This window comes from Chrysochloris asiatica, unplaced genomic scaffold, assembly GCF_000296735.1.
Source record: "Chrysochloris asiatica unplaced genomic scaffold, ChrAsi1.0 scaffold00012, whole genome shotgun sequence".
In the NCBI taxonomy this organism is placed as follows: Eukaryota; Metazoa; Chordata; class Mammalia; order Afrosoricida; family Chrysochloridae; genus Chrysochloris; species Chrysochloris asiatica.
Window position 1 is genome coordinate 31,232,060 of NW_006408530.1, and position 19,841 is coordinate 31,251,900.

Here is a 19,841-nt window from a genome sequence, read left to right on the forward strand (position 1 = left end):
TTGGCAATCTTTGTCTTTCAGAGTTGTGTACATGTCATCCCATTGCTTTCTTGCCTGCATGGTTTCTGCTGAAAAATCAGAGTTTAGTCATAATTGGTTCTCCTTTGTAGGTAGCTTTTCATTTTTTCCAGTCTGCATTCATGATTCTTTGTCTTTGATTTTGGAAAGTGTGATTATGATATATCTTGAGGATTTGCTTTTGGGATCTATTCTGTTTGGGGTTCATTCAGCTTTCTGTATGCTTATCTTCTCAACTTTAATGATGTTGGTGAAATTATCTTCCAGCAACTTTTCAGTAATTTTCTCTGTGCTTTTTTTTGCCTTCTTCCTGTTTTGGAATTCTGATCACTTGTAAGTTGTTCTTCTTCATGGTGTCCTACTTAAGCTTTCTTTGGATTTTTTTTCATTCTTTTTTCTGATTGCTCTTCTAGCATACTTGTATTAAAAGGTTTATCTCCATGCTCACTAATTTGGACTTCCATGGTTTCTCATCAACTCCTTTGTCCTTCCAGTGTATTGATCATTTCTGAGATCTTAGTATTAATCATCTGAATTTCTAATTGCAGGTCTTGCATTGTTTCAAAATTTGCATTTATTTTGTGTTTGTTCTTGTAGTGTTTGTCTGAATTCTTCTAAAGTTTTTATTGTGCTCTCCTTGCTTTCCTCGTGCAGAGCCGGATTTGTGCTATGGGGGGATGGGGATGGGAGCTGGTCACACTTTGGCTCAGCAAGAGAGCATGGGGAAAAAGAAAAAAATCGCACCTTTTCCATCATCCATGTGAATCTGCTCTGCTAGGCCTCCCTACATTGTTAAAGCTGTTCACAAGATAGCCAAGCCATGTCTCACCATAGTTGATTTTGTTTCTGGCATGCACATTATAGTGCAATATTTTAACTGACAAAGAAGACTAGCAAGTGATGAAGGCATTATTTATTTTGGCTATTAAGACGTTAACATATCTTGTTTAAATAATGAACTAGGAGCTTGGCAGGCTTTAAGACAGTAGGAAGTGACGTAAACATAGAATTGATGGCATCTTTGGTAACTAGGTTCTCCCACGGAACCCCGCTTCTCTGCTGAGCCATCACTGTGAGAGAGATGAAAAGTGAATTTTTTCCTGACTGCCTGCCATGTTTGCTCTTCAGCTTAGAAATAAAGATCACATCTGGTGCCGTGAAAGATTTCCAACATGTTGTTTTTCTAAAATAGAGCTGTGTGCATTTAAGAAACTACCTTGTCTATAAATTTAAGATCAAAATGCAGCATTAATTTTAAGTATCATGGACTTAAAAATGTAAAAATAGCTAAAAACAATGAAATCATATAATTGTTTTGAACATTGCCTTTCTGGTCATTTCTATAAATAGTCTCTCCTGTGTTGGAGAGTTGCAAGAGAAAAAAGATAAGTACTGTTTGTTGTTGTTAAGTACCGTGGAGTCGGTTCTGACTCATAGCGACCCTGTACAGGGTTTCTGAGGCTGTAAATCTTTATGGGAGCAGAAAAGCCCTATTTTTCTCCCACGGAACAGCTGGTAGTTTTGAACTGCTGACCTTGTAACCACTACGCTACCTGTCCTCTAAAGTTCTTGACATGTAAGATGAGAACTTTACACTCAGATTGAGAAATTCTATTTGTTGCTTAATATAAAAATATGGACTTGGCATCTTCCTTATCTAGTGTTGCTGTTACAGAAATACCACAAGGTGAGTGGCTTGAACAGACAGAAATATATCTTCTCACAGTTTAGGATGCATGAAGGCTAAATTCAGAACGCCGGCTCCCAGGAAAGGCTTCTTACTGTCTGCTGTGGAGAAGGGCTTGTCTCTTCTGAGCTTCTGCTCCTAAGTGATCATCAGTTGTCTTGGCATGTGTCATCCTCCATCTCTGCTTCTCTTACTTCCTGTTTAAGTCTTTTATATCTCAAACACCATTAAGTACACTACACTTAATCCTGAAAGCCTATACAGGGTCATTGTGGGTCGGGATTAATTCGATGGCATTTATCAACAGTAACAACACTTAATCCTGCCTCATTAACAACAAATAACTCATTCCCAAATGGCCTTATAACTATAGGTATGAAAGTTACAGTTTATAACACATATTTTTGGGAGACACAATTCAATTCAGAATACATGGTAAAACCAAAAACTAATAATGTAAAACAATGAAAAATAGAAGTCTCACCATTTCATCTTCTTCGCCCTGCCATAGTTTCCAAAAATAACTTCTGTTATTTCTTATGCATCCTTCCAGCAAAAAATGTGTGCATTTCCTTTGTTTTTATTTTTAACATTGTTATCGCTGGACTGCGAACCAGAGGTTCGGCAGTTCAAACCCACCAACTGCTCCCTGGGATCCCTATACAGGGTTGCTATGAGTTGGAACCAACTCATCAGTACTTAACAACAACAGCAACATGTCTCAACAATGCCTGTAAGGCAATGCCTTGCAGAATGTTGAAGTAAGTAGATCTTACAGTACTGTGTATCAATCACCAACCAGAGCCAACAAAAGAATTATTTTGGTTATTGATATATGGCAAGAATTCTCAAAATTATTTGAGGTAGTCTGAGTGTATTGTATTTATCATGAAAGCAACCGTGATTTTTTGTTTTGTCTTTTTAAAATACCTTTAAAGTAGACCCTCGAGGTCTAGTATTTGAAAGTGTATATTGAACACAGGAAGCGTAGAGACCATAGCAGTAGAGACACGTGCGCTCTGTTCCATGAGAGTGACTACAGAAATATTAAAATGGAATGAGCAAAGACCTGGCAGGTAGAAAACCAAAAGAGAAGAACACACTCAGCATTTCTCAAGCTGAGGGAACCGAAGAAAAAATTCAAGCCTCAACTTGAAATATTGAAGGGTTCTCTGGGTAAAATATTAAATGATGCAGAAAGCATCAAACAAAGATGGAAGGAGTACACAATCACTGTACCAAAAGGAAAGGGTCAATGTTCAACCATTTCAAGAGGTAGCATATAATAAAGAGCCAATGACACTGAAGGAAGAAGTCCAAGGTGTACTGAAGGCATTGGCATAAAACAAGACACCAGGAATTGATGGAATACAAATTGAAAGCTTTCAACAAACTAATTCACCACTGGAGGCGCTCACTCATCTATGCCAAGAAATTTGTAAGACAGCCATCTGGCCAACTGACTAGAAGAGATCCGTCTTTGTGCCCATATCAAAACGAGGTGACCCAACAGAAAGCAGAAATCATTGAACAATATCAGGAAGTTATGAGGAACATCTTTTCATGAAATTCTCCAAAGATATATATTTCAAATCTTTGGTTTGAGAGGTTAATAATTGGTCATCATCATTGCTTTCATCGACTTGAATTCCTTTCATTACCAATAACATTCCTTATATTTACTTAGTAGGTTTTGTTGTTACTATTGTTGTTTTTCCTTTAAATTATCTGTACTCATGCATTGCCTGTTTATTAGGATTTCAATGTTCTTTCCTCATAAATACATATGATCTTTTTTTGTATAGTAAATATATTAATTCATAAGTTATCATTCTTTTAATTTTAATTATATCATAATTAAACTTAGAATGTTCTTCCCTCCTTTGTAATATTGTTTGATACTCAATTCCTTTTTTTTTTTTTTTGGTTTTTTTGTTGGTTGTCTTTTAATCTGCTGAATTTCATATAGAATTAGAATCTCTTTTTATCTGATAGGGTCTGTCCCCAATTCTTTCTTATGTTTCATTGAGTTGGTTATAAATGTGCTGATTTCAACATTTTTACTTAACTTTGGGTTTATGATATAATATGCTCATGGCACTGGTCTTACTGCTTCAGTTTCTCCTGTCTGTTGGCTGTTTTGTTATTTTTTTGTTTTTGTTTTCTTTTAATAAGAAAAAGTTTAAACACATTAAACATCTGTGAGAGCAGTGAGTAGACACAGTGGGAAGAATGTGATTGGTGTCAGTGAATATTATATGTACAAATGAGTAAATGAAAACCTATAATACTGGTATGCTTTCAACAAAAAGCATGCTATTAAGTATTTGTTTATATTTTTGAAATATAAGGGATCTTCAGAACGTTTGTGGAGAAATAGAATTAAAAGATAATGGCATTTTGCTAACCAATTTTTAAAACCCTTGTATATATAAATAGAATTGTATATATAAATAGAATCAGGTATGAAAAAAATCATCCAGGAATAGTGTTAAAAAAAACGGGAGAGAGAGTGATGAACACTATTAGAGAACTGCTGTCAGCAAATTTTATTCACTTCATCCATAGCTATTGATTTCATGATTTCTTTTCCCAACAGGCATGTCAGATCTTAGGGGGGCTCTTTTCTTCTATATTTAATCTCCCAGAACTTTCCAGGTTCTACCTAGTGCTTATGTTGAATGTTCAATATGACCAAGATTTGCTTTCAACCCTTACTATTCTTCTATTGCTACCTTCCTGCTTTGTTTTGTTAAAAACAAAATTTCTGATTGAGAAAAGTAGTACATGCTTATTATAGAAAGTCCAGGAAATATAGAAAAATACAGAGAACAAAAATTTCCTCTAATATCATCTATCTGAGATATAATCTAATATCATCTACCCACATCTGCTGCTGCTTTTAATTCTTCACCCCTACAGTCAATCTCAATGTTTTTCTTACACAAAGAAATTATAATTAATATATGGTTTTATCACTTTTTTAAGCCTATTATTCCAAACAAAACCAAACCCATGGCCATTGAGTCAATTCCAACTCTTAACAATCCTATAAAACAATGTAGAACTACCCCGTAGGGTTTCCAAGGATATAAATGTTTACAGAAGCAGACTACCATCTATATCTTCCTTCCATGGAATGAATGATGGATTTGAATTGCCATCTTTTTGGTTAGCAGCCGAACCCCAGGATGCCTTAGTCCATTGTTGTTAGGTACGATTGAGTCAGTTCTAACACATAGTGACCCTGTGTACAAAACATTGCTTGGTCATGCCCATTATTGCAGCCACTGTGTCACTCTATCCCATTGACAGTCTTCCTCCTTTTCCTGGCCCTCTACCTTACCAAGCAATAATGTACTTCTCCTGATAATGTGTCCAAAGTATGGAAGACAGGTCTTACCATCCTTGCTTCTAAGGACCCTTCTGGCTGTACTTCCAATATAGGTAGGTTTGTTCTTTTAGCAGTTCAGTCATATTCAGTGTTCTTTGCCAACACCATAATTCACATACATCAAATCTTCTCTGATCTTTCTTATTCATTATCTAGCTGTCTCATATGTATAAGATGATTGAAAATTCCATGGTTTGGATCAAGTAAACATTGGTCCCCAAAGTGACACCTTTGCTCTTTAACACTTTAAAGATGTCTTTTACAGCAGATTTGTCCAGCATAATACGTCATCATATTTCTTGACTGCTTATTCCATGGGTATTGGCTGTAGATCCAAATACAGTGAAATCCATAACAACTTCAGTGTTTCTCCAATTATGATATTATTATTGGTCCATTCATGAGGATCTTTATTTTCTTGGTGTTGATGTATAACCCATACTGTAGGCTATATTCTTTGATCTTCATCAGTAAGTGGTTCAAGTCCTCTTTGGTTTCACCTAGCAAGGTTGTGTCATCTGTTTATCTCAGGTTGCTAATGAGTTTTCCTCCAGTCCTGATGCTTTGTTTTTCTTCATATACCAAGCTTCTAGGATTATTTGCTCAGAATACAGATGGAATAAGTATGGTAGAAGGAAAAACCCCTGACACATACCTTTCCTAACTTTAAACCATACTATATTTCTTGTTTTATTCAGCGGAATGCTTTGGTCTATGAATAGGTTAAACATGAGCACAATTGAGTCTTTTAGAATTCCCATTCTTCGCAATGTTGTTGTCATTGTTAGGTGTCATCAAGTCGGTACCAACCCATAGCGACCTTATGCACAGCAGAACGAAACACTACCCGATCTTGGGCCAACCTCACTACCGTTACCACACTTGAGTCCATTGATGCTGCCAGTTGACCAGTTCATCTTGTTGGGGGTCTTCCTCTTTTTCTCTGACCCTCCACCTTACCAAACATGATATCCTTCTCCAGTGACTGGGCCCTCCTGACAATATGTCCAAAGTATGAGAAACGAAATTTGGCTTTCTTGGCCTCCAAGGAGCACTCTGGCTGCGCTTCTTCCAAAACGCATCTGTTGGTTCTTTTGGCAGCCCATGGTACTTTAAATATTCTCCTCCAACACCGTAACTCAAAAACATCAATTTTCTATGGGCTTCCTTATTCACTGTCCAGCTTTCGCATGCATATGAGGTTATTGAAAATACCATGGCTTGGGTCAGGCACACCTTACTCCTCAAGCTGACTTCTTTGCTCTTCAACACTTTAAAAAGGTCTTGTGCAGTAGATTTGTCTAATGCAATACATCCTTTGATTTCTTGAGTGTTGATAGTTGATCCAAGAAGAATGAAGTCCTTGACAACTTCAGTCTTTTCTCCATTGATAAGAATGTTGTTTATTGGTCCATTGGTGAGGATTTTTGTTTTCTTGACATTGAGATGTAATCCATACCGAAGGCTGTGCTGTTTGATCTTCATCAGTAAATGTTTTAAGTTCTCTTCACTTAAGCAAGCAAGGTTGTATCATCCGCATATTGCAGGTTGTTAATGAGTCTGCCTCCAATCCTGATGCCATGTTTTTCTTCTTATAACCCAGCTCTCGAATTATTTGCTCAGCATACAGGTTGAATAAGTCTGGTGAAAGAATACAATCTTATCGCACACCATTTTTAATTTTAAACTATTCAGTGTTCCCATGTTCTATTCGAATAACTGCTTCTTGGTCCAGGTACAGATTCCTCATGAGCACAACTAAGTATTCTGGAATACTCATACTTCGCAATATTGTCCATAACTTGTCATGATCCACACAATCGAAAGCATTTGCGTAGTCAGTAAAGCACAGGGAGACATCTTTCTGATACTCTCGGCTTTCAGCCAAGATCCATCAGACATCAGCAATGATATCCCTTGTTCCACAGCCTCTTCTGAATCCAGCTTGAACCTCTGGAAGTTCTCTGTCAATGTATGATTGTAGCTGTTTCTGTGTTACCTTTAGCAAAACTTTACTCGCATGGGATATCAAAGAGATTGTCTGATGATTTCCGCATTCCATTGGGTCGCCTTTGGGCACGCATTCCAATGGGCACAAATACAGATCTCTTCCAATCAGTCGGCCAGGTGGTTGTCTTCCAGATTTCTTGGCAGAGATGAGTGAGTGCCTCCTGTGCCCCCTCACTTTCTTGAAATATTTCTATTTTTATTCTTTCTATTTTTATTGTTCTTTGCCAATTCGTTCAATGCATCTTTGACTTCCTCCTTCAGTATCATTGGCTCTTGATCCACACAGTTGAATGCCTTTGTATGTGTTAAAAATATGAGTCCTGGTGTGGTACTGTAAGGTAAGCACTGGACCACAAGGTCAGTTTGAACTGCAGGGTCAGCGGTTGAAACTCACCAGCCACTCCTTGAAAACCCTATGCAGGGCCTGGACAGCACTTGAAAACAACAACTATGTTGAAAGTATTAACTATGTTGTTGTTTTTGTTGTGAAGTGCCAGGGAGTCAGTTATGACTCATAGTGACCTTGTATGGGATTTCTGAGGTTGTAAATCTTTGCAGGAGCAGAAAGCCTTATCTTTCTTACATGGAGTGGCTGGTGGACTTGAACCACTAACTTTGTGGTTCAACAGTCCAGTTCTTGTTGTTGTTGAGTCAATTCTGACCCATAGCAACCCTGTATAGGGTTTCCGAGAAGCAGCTGGTGAGCTTGAACCACCAACTTTGCAGTTCAAATGGCTTTACAGTCCGGCGCATTAACCCACAGCGCCACACCAGGACTCCAAAACATAACACTGGCAGTGACAGTCCAGTAAGTCTGCTTAATTTGGGGGTTGGGAGTGGGGAATGCCAATTCTCAATTTAAAAGATAATTCTCAGTTTAAATACCAAAATATTCTTTTGATGTTTTGCAAGATGATCTGACAAGAAAACTGGTCCTAAAAAGATTTAAATGGTTTTATGAGGAAGTAGTTTTCCAGAATTTGACTGGAGACTGCTTTTAAGGAAAGGATGTTTTAGAATACATAATAACTGGAAATCTGTTTTAAATAATACTTTTCAGAAGGTTAAGAAAAAGGAATGATGTGAAAGGAAGCCCAGAATATATATAAAATCAAGAAGGCCAGGATATGTAAAAATAAAACTAGTTATAGGGCATAAAGAAGATGAGTTTTTAATAGATGAAGTAAGTTACTTGAAGAAAAAAAGTGTAAGTATTCTAAAGTATGAAGATGATAAAGAAAAATGAGAAAAACATGTAAGGAACTGATTGTAAATCTCAGTGCTCTGAATGTATTTTGGTAGAAAATAAGAACAGTGTAGATGGACCACCCCGAAGAATGCTTTTTGTTCTTGTCTGTTGTTAGCACTTGCTGGCACTTTTGTGATTGTATCATTGAGGCTCCCATGGTGGTTAACACATTTCCTTTGTTTATAGAACATGCAGTCTGTTGAACGTTAAAAGTGATATGAAGTTATTTGAAGTTTGTTGAATTGGCGTGATAAAATAATTATCTTGATTTGTAATTTCTTTTTAATTTGAGATTTACGTGTGCTCTTATCACAAACATACTAAAAGCATTCTTGTTAATCATAAAAAGAACTTGAGTATTTTTAAAGTTGCAGATGATCATTTTGACTGTAAACGACAAAAACATGTACCTGATGAGTAAAGTCTGATTTTAAAGCAGAGAATTTTTCTTCTTTGTAAAACTGAAAGTCGCATGTCCTTAATACTCTTGCGCCCTTTCTGTCTTATTCAGGGAAGCAGTGTTTCTTAGTCCTCCGTCAGCAGCAGTTTAATGTCCAGGCTCTTGTGGCTGTGGGAGACCATGCAAGCAAGCAGATGGTTAAATTTGCTGCCAAGTAAGTAAGCAATTATATCCTGTTGTCAGAATAAACAATGGTGGGAACCAAGACTCCCAGGGTTTGGACCATTTTCATACATTAACATCAATGCTTCGTTTGTTTAAAAATGTAGTTCTTTAAATTGTCAGTTCAGTGTTGTTGAATACATTAAACTTACAAAAGAGAAAATATGAAGCACAGGCTTGAAACTCATTTGGACTTGCTGAAGCAGCACTTTGCAGACAAGTCACATTTACTTTCAAGTAGAGGAATAAAAAACTTGGCAGCCTCAACATAGCAAAGAAAGTTTATTTTGTTGTGTTTGTTGAGCTTCATTTCCTCCCCCCAACCGAAGATTTGCATATAAGCAACAAGTTTTTTTAACAGAATAATATGTGTATAAATTTTTTAACTATAGTTTTGCAAAGGATTTCCTCCAGAAGGAAGTAAAAAGACATGTTATAACATTACAGCTTTTAACTTTGACACTAAAAAGGTACTGAAAATGGAAGAGGGTATAAAAAATTGCTTGCTTGATAACCAGCTCAGGGTTTTCTTAGAAGTGCATTATTTTGTTCAGTTTACAAGAGGCAAGCTATAGAGACAAAATAGGAATGTGGTTGTATGTGCTTGGACTTTAAATTAATAAAAGTGATTTTACCTGATTGTTGGTGATAATGGTTAGTTTTGTTTTCTCAATTTAATTGGATTTTCTCCTCCATGATAATGATTAAAGCAAACATGGAAAAATGTACAATCTCTTCCCTGGCCCCAGTAGAGTGCTTTACATAGGTATTAACTGGTTTTGATTTCTAAAGATTTATTCATTAAATTTTTATTTTTAGTGTAGTAGGATCTTTGCTCTGATTTTATAAAATTCTGTGCTATTGGTGTCAATTCATTAATGAATTCAGTAATATCATTGTAGCAGCCCCACCTCTGCGTATCTAATTAGTCCTTCTACCTTAGTCTTTTATACCTTCTGTTGAGTCAGTTTGCTTGCTCTTCTCTCACAGTCTGTAAGGCGTGTTCTGATGGGATGCATTAATCAGTCTCTGTTCTGTGAAGTGGGTTGTAAATGGGAGTGTGATTCCTAGGAATAAACTTTATCTACACAGAGAACCTTCTATAAATAAAGAAGATGGGCCAGGGAACCACAACATATATGTTAAATTATAATTGTTGTTGTTAAGTGCCGTTGAGTTGATTCCAACTCATAGCCAATTATAGGGTTTCCAGGGAGCGGCTGGCAGGTTTGAAACACCTACGTTGAAGTTAGCAAGCAGTCCAGTGCTTATCCTACAGTGCCACACCAGGACTCTAAATTGTATGTAATGTGAAGTCCTGGTGTGACACTGTAGGATAAGCAGTGGATTGCAAGGTCAGTTTCAACTGCAAAATTGGTAGTTCAAACCCACTAGTCACTCTTATGAATCCTATACAGGATTCAAAGTGAATCCTATACAGGATTCACTGTGAATCAAAAACAATTCAACAGCACTTAACAACAACATGGTGAAAATACTGGGAAAAATTTAGCCAGAAACAAAAACAATTTTACTGATTATGTCTTTCATTTGTTGAATTCGTTCTGAAAATTAGTATATAAAGCTGGTATTTTATAGAGAGTATATTTTCCATTAAATTTCATTATAATCTTGATTTAATCCTGAGACTTACCTAGGAAATAGCAATTGACCATACAGGATGTCAGCCTAAATTTACTAGCTAAACAAACTTTCTGCAAATTCGTTCCTCCCCCCCCCCAACAAAATTTAATTTCACTAACGCCTTCATAATATACAAATTAAAGAAAGACTTTCATCTGAATGGGTTCATGTAAGAATGACCTTTGTTAAGATAAGGAAAAGGTTTGGGTAAATTAGCATAAATTTCATAATTCCTAAGGTGGAACTCATTGACAATCTGGATGTAATTCAAGCATGACAATTACGTTGTGATGTGGTGGTGGTGGTGGTTGTGTGCTGTTAAGGCGGTTCCAACTCTTAACAACTCTGTATAGAGTTTTCAAGGCAGTAAATCTTTACAGGAGCAGAAAGCCTCATCTTTCTCCCACAGAAAGGCTGGACCACAAGGTTGGTTTGAACCATAAGGTCAGTGGTTCAAACTCACTAGTTGCTCCTTGGAAACCCATTACAGGGTCACTATGAGTCGGAAGCGACTTGACAGCATTTAACAATAACAGCACTCTTCAGTGACAAGTCACCTATATTTTTTAAGGTGTAAAAACATGGAAAAAAGCCACCACCATGGATTCTTCTTGCATGTGAAATAATGATTTTTAATATTTACGAAACTTACTCAACAAGTAAAATTTAGAATAATGATTGCCTTTGTTTTATCTTATCTTGCTTCCCAGTGCCTTGCATGCATTTTTATACTTGTTTGTGCAACACCCATCAGTTCCCTGTACCAAGCCTGAAAGGCTCAATGCAGTGATCCCCAACATCTTCCCCATTTGATATACAGAGAAAGGATCAGGTTTATTTATAATTGTATCACAACTACAAAGCATGGGACTGCTAGGTGCTGTATTTGCATTTCTTAACTTAATCCTCACAGCAGCCCTATGAGGTACAGATACTGTTTTATTTATTTTGGGGGGGAGGGGATCCATTCTTTTGTTGTTGTTGTTGATTGTTGTCAGGTTGATTCCATGTGACAGAATAGAATTGTCCCACTAGCTTTTCTTGGCTGAATCTTTATGAAAGTAGATCGCCAGCTTCTCTCCAGTGGAACCACTGAGTTAGTTCAAACCACCAGCTTGTGGATTATCTGCCTAGCACTTAACCATTCTGCCATTAACTTCCATTCTTTTTTTTAGTGTTTTATTGTGAATTATATGATAGTTTACATGGGAGAACATTAGTTTTACATTCATTCTATCGTACATCGTATCATTGCCATGGTTACTGTCCCCTCCATGCATCATCAACCAACCAAAGGGTACCCTGCAAGCCTGCCCCCTACACTATCTTCCCCCTACCACCAGTCTTCAGCACACAGTCGCTGTCACTCTCTGGATCTAAAGCCCCCAGCTGCTCCATCACTCCACGTCATTGTCTCTGCCTCCATCTCAGGCATCACTTTCTCTGGGTAGGGTCCCGCTCTTGGCTTTTCTCCGTTGATGGTCCTAGGGACCTCTGCTCCTAGACTGAAAAGTTAATCACTTCCTTCCTTGCTATAAAATGTCTACCTTTACATTTCCAACCTTCACAATCAGTCCTGATAACAATTATTCACTATTGTATCACAAGAGACCCATCTGCATTTCATTTCATCAACTCCGCCTAAGCAGATTGGATGCTACTCACTGGAGATTCTGCCTTCCTCCAGGCCCCCTGGCTCTAGGTTCTCTCTTGAAAGTTTGTAAGTCAGTCACTTCTTGCCTTTGTAGCCCTACCCCCCCATTTTGGGTAGCCAATGTCCTAGTTGCCCATCCCTGTCTACTCTGTGTGTGGAGGGGGTGGGAATGATTTTTGCTGTAAGAATTTGTTCCCTCTTTTGAGCTACTGCTTCCATAGGTGTAGGTCAAGTTCATCAAAATGCATCAGATTACTCTTTTTTTCCTCTTCTTTTCTTCTTCTGGTTGAGCTCTGATCATCCAGTCATTGAAGCCAGGTCAAGTGGGTATTATCTGCAAGTGTGGGTGTTCTTGTGCATAACTTCCATTCATTTTTACAGATGAGGAAGTTAAGACTTGAAATAGTATTTTGGTTAAGGTCTCTTTGACTCTAGGGCTTATTCTCTACCAACCTATTTGCCATCTTTCCTTTCTGGGACAGGATGACAATGTTAGTCCAGAGCCTGCCCAGTATAACTTTACTCAGAATACAACCTCTGTGTGCTTGAAATGTGGTGATGACTGGGAAAGGAAAAACTGCTTCTTGCCTTAAAAGTGTCTTTTCTAGAGTATGTAGTTCATTTTGATACATAGCCTCAAAGTTTCCTTATTAAGGGCGATAGTGATTTTTTTGTGTGTCAAATTATAAAGAGCCAGGATTGATAAAAATACTGATTTTTGTTTAAAAAATATAACTGATGATAAAGAGATTTTTATGCTTGTTATAAATTGATGCTAGAAACGGCTCCAGAGTAGGAATGTAGAAATTTTGGCCATTTTGATACAAAGGAATTTGGATGTTCTGTGAAGTGGTACTTGGCCTTCTTAAGGAATCACTTCTTTGGTAAAAATCATGCTATGAAAATGGGGGTGGGGAAGAGGTTTAGTAGTTAGAGATTTTCAGGTTTTCAAAGCAGTAATTTTTTCTGAACTGTTTCAGTAATAAATACTTTACATCAATAATTACAACAGTGAAAAATAAAGCACCACTAGGAAAATCTAGTATTAATTGCATTCATTTACTCCTGTTTAAGTTTTTGCCTTTTTTTCTTATCATCTGCACTGTCATTAACACAGTGCTTCTTATACATTATTAAGACTCTCATTGTTGTGAGAAGTAAAGCACAAAGTCACCCAACAAAGCAGCTGTGTGGTATAAGCAACTGATAATGAAAATAAGACCACAGACCAAGAATTTATCCTTTACTAATATTCTGGAAGCAGGAAGGAAATGAAAGAGATTGGCTAGATAAATAATACTGCTCTTTAGCAGATCAAATTGTAAACTTTTGTTATATACTTGTAGAAACTAAAATCCTCTCCAGGAATTGCCTTATGATCAGCAAGAAAGAGACATTCAGGTACGGTGTCCTTTCCGGTTAGTTTTTTATACAGGGGTGCTAATAGGCATTGAGTTCTGCTGTAATATGATATGCTGTTGTTAAGTGCTGCCGAGTTGATTCCAATACAGGAACTCATAGCAACCCTGTATTGGGTTGCCAAGGAGCAACAGGAGGTTGGAATTGCTGACCTTGTGGTTCAGTCCAGTGCTGATCCAACAGTGCCACACCAAGAGTCTGTAATATGATATAAGCATTCCCAAAAATCACCAGGTTCCACAAAATTGTGAGTAAAAACCACAGGGCTTATGAAAAATAGGACAACACTCAAAAACTTAATCAAAAAAGATACTATAACTTAAAAAAAAAAAAAAAAAGTAGGTAGAATAATTTTAAATTTATGGAGTTAAAGGTTAAGAAATACATAAATACTACTATAAATATGGAGTCCTGGTGTGACACCGTAGGATAAGCACTGGACTGCAAGGTCAGTTTCAACTACAAGGATGGCATTCAGACTCACCAGCTACTCCACGGAAACCATATACAAGGTTGTTATGAGTCAGAACTGACAGCAACAACAATAAATACAATATTTTACCTTGAAAAAGACTTGCGGTTTGCTTGCATAAATAGGCATTAGAAGAGTTGTTGGCCTGCAGAGGTTTGTGAAATGGTGAATAGAGGCTATCTACGGTAGGACAAGTGTGGCTCATAAAACGGGTCCCTGGTAGATGTTTGAGGAGCATGTATCATGTATGTACTTTAAAAATTTGCTCACTTGAGTACAGTTGTCTGCATTCACTTAGTGTTACTTGCTGGTGAATCTGGCATAAGCAAACACAATTTTGTCAGCATCCTCAACTAGTTTCCTAATATATTAATAGTGTTGGAATAAATCCACGTTTTCATGTGTTACACCAAAGCTAAAAGAGGTCACAGTGTTTGACAAGTGTGTATTACCTGTTTACTGATTCCTTATATGTTACTGTTAAGTGCTGTCGAGTTGGTTCCAACTCAGGGTTTTCAAGGAACAGCTGGTGAGCTTGAACCGCTGACCTTACAGTTCCAACTAACCTTGCAGTCCAGTGGGAGAAAAGAAAGAAGTGGAAGGATGACTTCAGTTTCAGTTTGAGAAACCAAGTGAAGATAATACCTTCATTCTGAACTACATTGCTAAAATGGGTTATGACTGATACTTACTCTCTGGGGCTGGTATGGGCCCAGTGTCCTATAGGGCACTTGGTCAGATAAATGGTAGGTGTTGAACTCCTGGTATGGCTCTGTAAAATAAGCACTGGACTGCAAACCACAATGTTGGCAGTTTAAACTCACCAGCTGCTCCTTGGAAACCCAATACAGGGTGTCCCTATAAGTTGGAACTGACTCCACAGTACTTAACAACAACAATCTTTTGTTGGACCTCATCAATACTTCTCTAGTCATAGTGGAACCCCCGAGACTATGGTCCTTAAGTCACCCTTCAAGCCTGAAATTGAATTCACGTCGAGGCTCAACGTTCAGCCAAATTGTTGTTGTTAGGTGCCATCGATTCAGTACCAACTCATAGCCAAATCAGAGACTAGCTTATAAGGTGAACAATATCATCAGGAAGGTACACACCCCTTTGAACAAACAACCATGTGATATCAAAAGGGCAGCATTTGTAGAGGGATAAAGGTAAGAAAGCAGGAAAAGATAGGAAAGAAGGATGAATGGAAGGGAGGAAGTAGAAAGGATGCTGTTACATTGTAGGTATTGTAATCAGTGTCACAAATAAACATATGTATGAATTGTTGAATGGAGAAACCAATTTGCTATGTAAACTTTCACCGAAATCACAATTAAAAGTTTAGGAAAAAAAACAAGTTTTTTTTGTTTCTCTCCATTTCATATCCCAGTCTTCCTGGCTCCTCCTTGCCTCAGGTAACCCCATGTTCTACTCCTAGAACTACTCTCACTGCACGCTTACCCACTGTTCCCTTTATCACCATGTTTCTTTTGAGTTGCCAATTCCCTGCCAACTCCTGATACCAAGGGTTGTTTGTGGTACCTCCACTAGATAAGGTAACATATTTTCTACTTTATAATAAAAACAGATTTGCTGGTAGTGTAGTGGTTACGAATCGGGCTGCGAGCCTCAAGGTCAGCAGTTCGAAACTACCAGCTTTTCCATGGGAGAAAGATGAGGCTTTCTGCTCCTGTAAAGATTTATAGCCTCAGAAACCCTGTACAGGGTTGCTATGAGTCGGAACCGACTCCACGGCACATAACAACCACCACCTTCCGTTTAATTGTTTCACTGGACTCTTCTGGATCTTTCCTCTTTATCCCTTGGTTCTTAAATAAAACTGGAAAGGAAAACATTTGAATTGAAAAGATTTTGAGTTCCATTGCTTTATTATCAGCCTTCTACTATAATTAAAAAGGAGCTCTGTGGCGCGTAGTGGTTACGAATCGGGCTGCGAACCGCAAGGTCAGCAGTTTGAAACTGCCAGCTGTCCCGTGGGAGAAAGATGAGGCGTTCTGCTCCCATAAAGATTAACAGCCTCGGAAACCCTGTACAGGGTCACTATGAGTCGGAACCGACTCCACGGTACTTAACAACAACAACTATAATTAAAAACATATCATTAACAAAGTCTAAATTCTGGAGGATTCTGTTTATTTTAAAAGCAAAAATTCTACTATTTTTAGCCAAGTCTAAAAATGAGAGTACACATGAAGCCTGAGGTCATTCAGATGAATATTTAGCAACATATTCTATTTGGGACGCTAGCCTGTTAGTGGGCCAATTAACCATTCTGCCAGAATCTTTGGTTTGGAAAATAGTATGGATAGAAATATATTGTGTGTGAAGAAAGATACATTATATATATGTATCTTACAGTTATATTTAGCAATATGGAGCTACTTAAGGACTATTTATTCAGTTTATTCTCAAGGTGTTTCCATTTTTTAAGGATACTACTCAGAAATACTGACATTTAAAACTTGTCAACTCATACACAACAAAATGGGCAAAATAATGGTATTTATATGTTAATTCCATGAGACCTGATATTCAACTCTATTCCCTCTGGCCACATACCAGGTGGATAAAAGGGAGTATTCCACTATTAAAAATATCAAATCAGATAGTTCCAGCTGGGGATCCTAATCATTTAAAAGGCAGAATGTGAGATCACAAATATCTTAAGTAGATAACTATCTTAGCATTTACTTTAGATATTAAATCTGAGGTGTTTATCTTTTTTGTCTTAGTGACTAGATTATACTACTAGCAGTTTCTAGCTTTTAAGTGTTTTTCTTAAAAGCAACATTGAAGCTTCATGTGGAGGTAACTGGTTTTCTCGAGATTATCTTTTCTAGGAATATCCAATTCATCAATATACCAATCCAAAAAGTTGACTCACTAATTGGGTTTAAGTGTCACAGGACTCTTCAACACATTATTTTGATCAATTTGTTGAAAAGATCAATTTTCTCACAGTTGAATGCACATATAAAAGTGAAGCAACTGAATGAGTTACAGAGGGAGGTTGGCATATCTCATTCCCTAGAGAGCTTTAACAACAGGTACTTAATTGTATACCCAAAATGGTTTGCAGTCTTTAAATGAAATTTGCCTGGAAGCAGGATGATGAAATTCGTATCTAAGCCTGTATTTCTGGATCCCCATCTTACATTGAAAATAATCATCAAATATTTAGTAGTTGTTGATTGAGTTAAGATGAGAATATTTTCTTTTTAAAAAAATTTTAGTGCCATTTTTAAGTAATCAGAACAATTTGTGTTATAGTTCCATTTTGTAAAGACAGTTGTTTTTTCAACATTTTATTGTGCTTCAGGTGCAAGTTTACATATCAAATTCATTTTCCAATCAATAATTCAAACAAAGTATTCTGTGTCAGCCCCATGGTTGTAATGCCTACAGTGTATCAGCACTGTCCCTTTTGGGGTTCCTCATTTTTATTAATCAGGTTTCATTGTCTATCTCTATGCATTCTCATGTTTAGTGTGGGGCAAATTTTGCCCTTTTGGTCTCCTGTAGTTGGAGAGCACTTTCTTCATGGGTGTTGTTTAAAGGCCTGGCGTGGTGCTATAGGATAAGCACTGCACTGCTTACTGTAAAATGGGCGGTTCAAACCCACCAGCCACTCCTCAGAAACCCTGTAAGGGTCTCTCTGAGTCAGAATCAAATTGATGGGACTTAGGAACAATAACAAGGAACCCTGGTGGCACAATGGTTAAGTACTCTGCTGGTAACTGAAAGGTTGGTGATTTGAACCTACCACAACTCTTCATAACTTTTCTGAAGCTAACGATAATATTGGTCAACAATTGTCACAGAAATACTATATAACAAATCACTTCAAAATTCAGTATCATCCAACAATAAGCAATGACTTCTTGGTCACACACCTGTGCGTCAACTGGAGTTCATCTCATCTAAACTTGGTGTCCAGTTGTGGGTTGGGCCTGAGCTTTCTAGGACCAGCAGCTACCTGAGTGAGACAGCAACATCTCATGGTGAAAAGCAGGAACACAAGAAGATAGGTCCAACTGCACAAGTCTTTGTTGGCATCTACAGCCACTGACATCTCACTGATCAAAGCAAGTCACATGGCCAAGTGCAAAGTCAAGGGCAAGGAAGAACTTTCTACTTACCTTGAAGCCTTGGCAAGGGTGTAGTTATATATTACTGCCACAGGAAATTACCAAGGGAGATAGAAGATTTGAGACCAAAAATTTAGAGATATGCTAAGAACATTTTAATTTGTGAAGGTGGGACAACATTAAAGACTAAAGCATCGCCCTTACTCATTAGTGAGTTCTTTAGATGATAAAGTTCCCGTCTTGAAATACTGAAGTAATTGTAACAGAATCTTTGAAGCCTGTTTCTTCCTTTATAAACACAGACTTCTTGTTGGTTGTAGTTAAGTCAGTTCCAACTCATGGTGACTTTACATGTGTAGAGTAAAACTGCTCCATCGGCTTTTCAAGGCTGTGACCTTTCTGAAGCATATCACCAGGCCTATCTTCCATGGCACACCTCTAGAAGGGTTCAAACTGTCAACCTTCCAGTTGGCATTTTAGATGGAGGGCTTAAATGTTTGTGTCAGCCAAGGACTCAAAGATCATTGCATATATTAACATTTTTTTAAAATAACAGATGATCCTCATCATGAACATTTATTGCTGTGCTAAGTTATAATGTGACTGTTGTCCATTTTCCTGATTTTTTTTACTTTAGTTTGTTGGGGGTATGTTTTTTTATATAGATACATACCTGTATGGAGTCTGATGTGGTGCTGTAGGATAAACACTAGGTCAATAGTCCAGGCTTACCAGCCTGCGCCTTGGGAACCCTATACAGTGATCTTTATGAGTCAGAACCGACTCCAAGGCACTTCGCAACAACGGCATACTTATATAGCTATGTACATGCACTTCAGCTGTCAACTGCTACTCATGTAATAGGGTGCCCACTTCTAACAGTTTCTCCAAACGTCTTATGGATTGTAGATGGGTTTTAGATATGATAATTAAGCTTGATGTTGTTGTTTAGTGCCGTTGAGTTAGTTCTAATCCATAGTGGCCCTGTGTAGGGCTTCTGAGGAGCGGCTGATAAGCTTGAACCGCTGACTTTGCAGATCAAACCAACTTTGTAGTCGGTGCATTAACCCACAGTGCCACACCAGTAGTCCAAAGTCTACAGCCCCCGGTATTCCCAGGAGGTCTCCCATCCAAATCCTAACCAGGCCAGAACCTGCTTAGCTTCCAAGATCAGACAAAATTGGGCACATTCAGGGTGTTTTGGTGGTAATTAAGGTTGATAGATGATAAGTAATGAAAAAGGTCATGAAGTTCTTTGTGAGTGGCACTAGTAAAGCTTGTGGCATTCATGGTGGAAAGATGGGGTTCTTGTCCTTCAGATAACTTGGTGGTGGTTAAGTGCTTACGAGTCAGTTCTGAACTCAGCAACCCTGTGTAGGGTGTCTAAGGAGCGGCTGATGGTTTTGAACCATCAACTTTGTAGTTAGCAGTCCAGCACTGATCCTACAGTGCCACACCAAGACTACAGATTTTACTGGGTACTGTCTTTTTCCATCAAATTTTATTTTAATAATTGAGCTATTTTATATATTTGTTTTTAAACAAACCTTATAGCCAACTCAA

At 37.8% G+C, this 19,841-nt stretch overlaps 1 protein-coding gene across 2 annotated transcripts in view; it reads left to right on the plus strand.

Moving 5' to 3' along the window:
* The window catches only part of DARS (aspartyl-tRNA synthetase), a 74,182-nt gene that overhangs the window by 16,256 nt on the left and 38,085 nt on the right, over nucleotides 1–19,841 (plus strand). For both annotated transcript variants that reach the window (XM_006834574.1, XM_006834575.1), the window contains one exon: nucleotides 8,870–8,972. In XM_006834574.1, coding sequence (XP_006834637.1) covers nucleotides 8,870–8,972 — 103 coding nt within the window. The remainder of the gene's footprint in view (nucleotides 1–8,869; nucleotides 8,973–19,841) is intronic.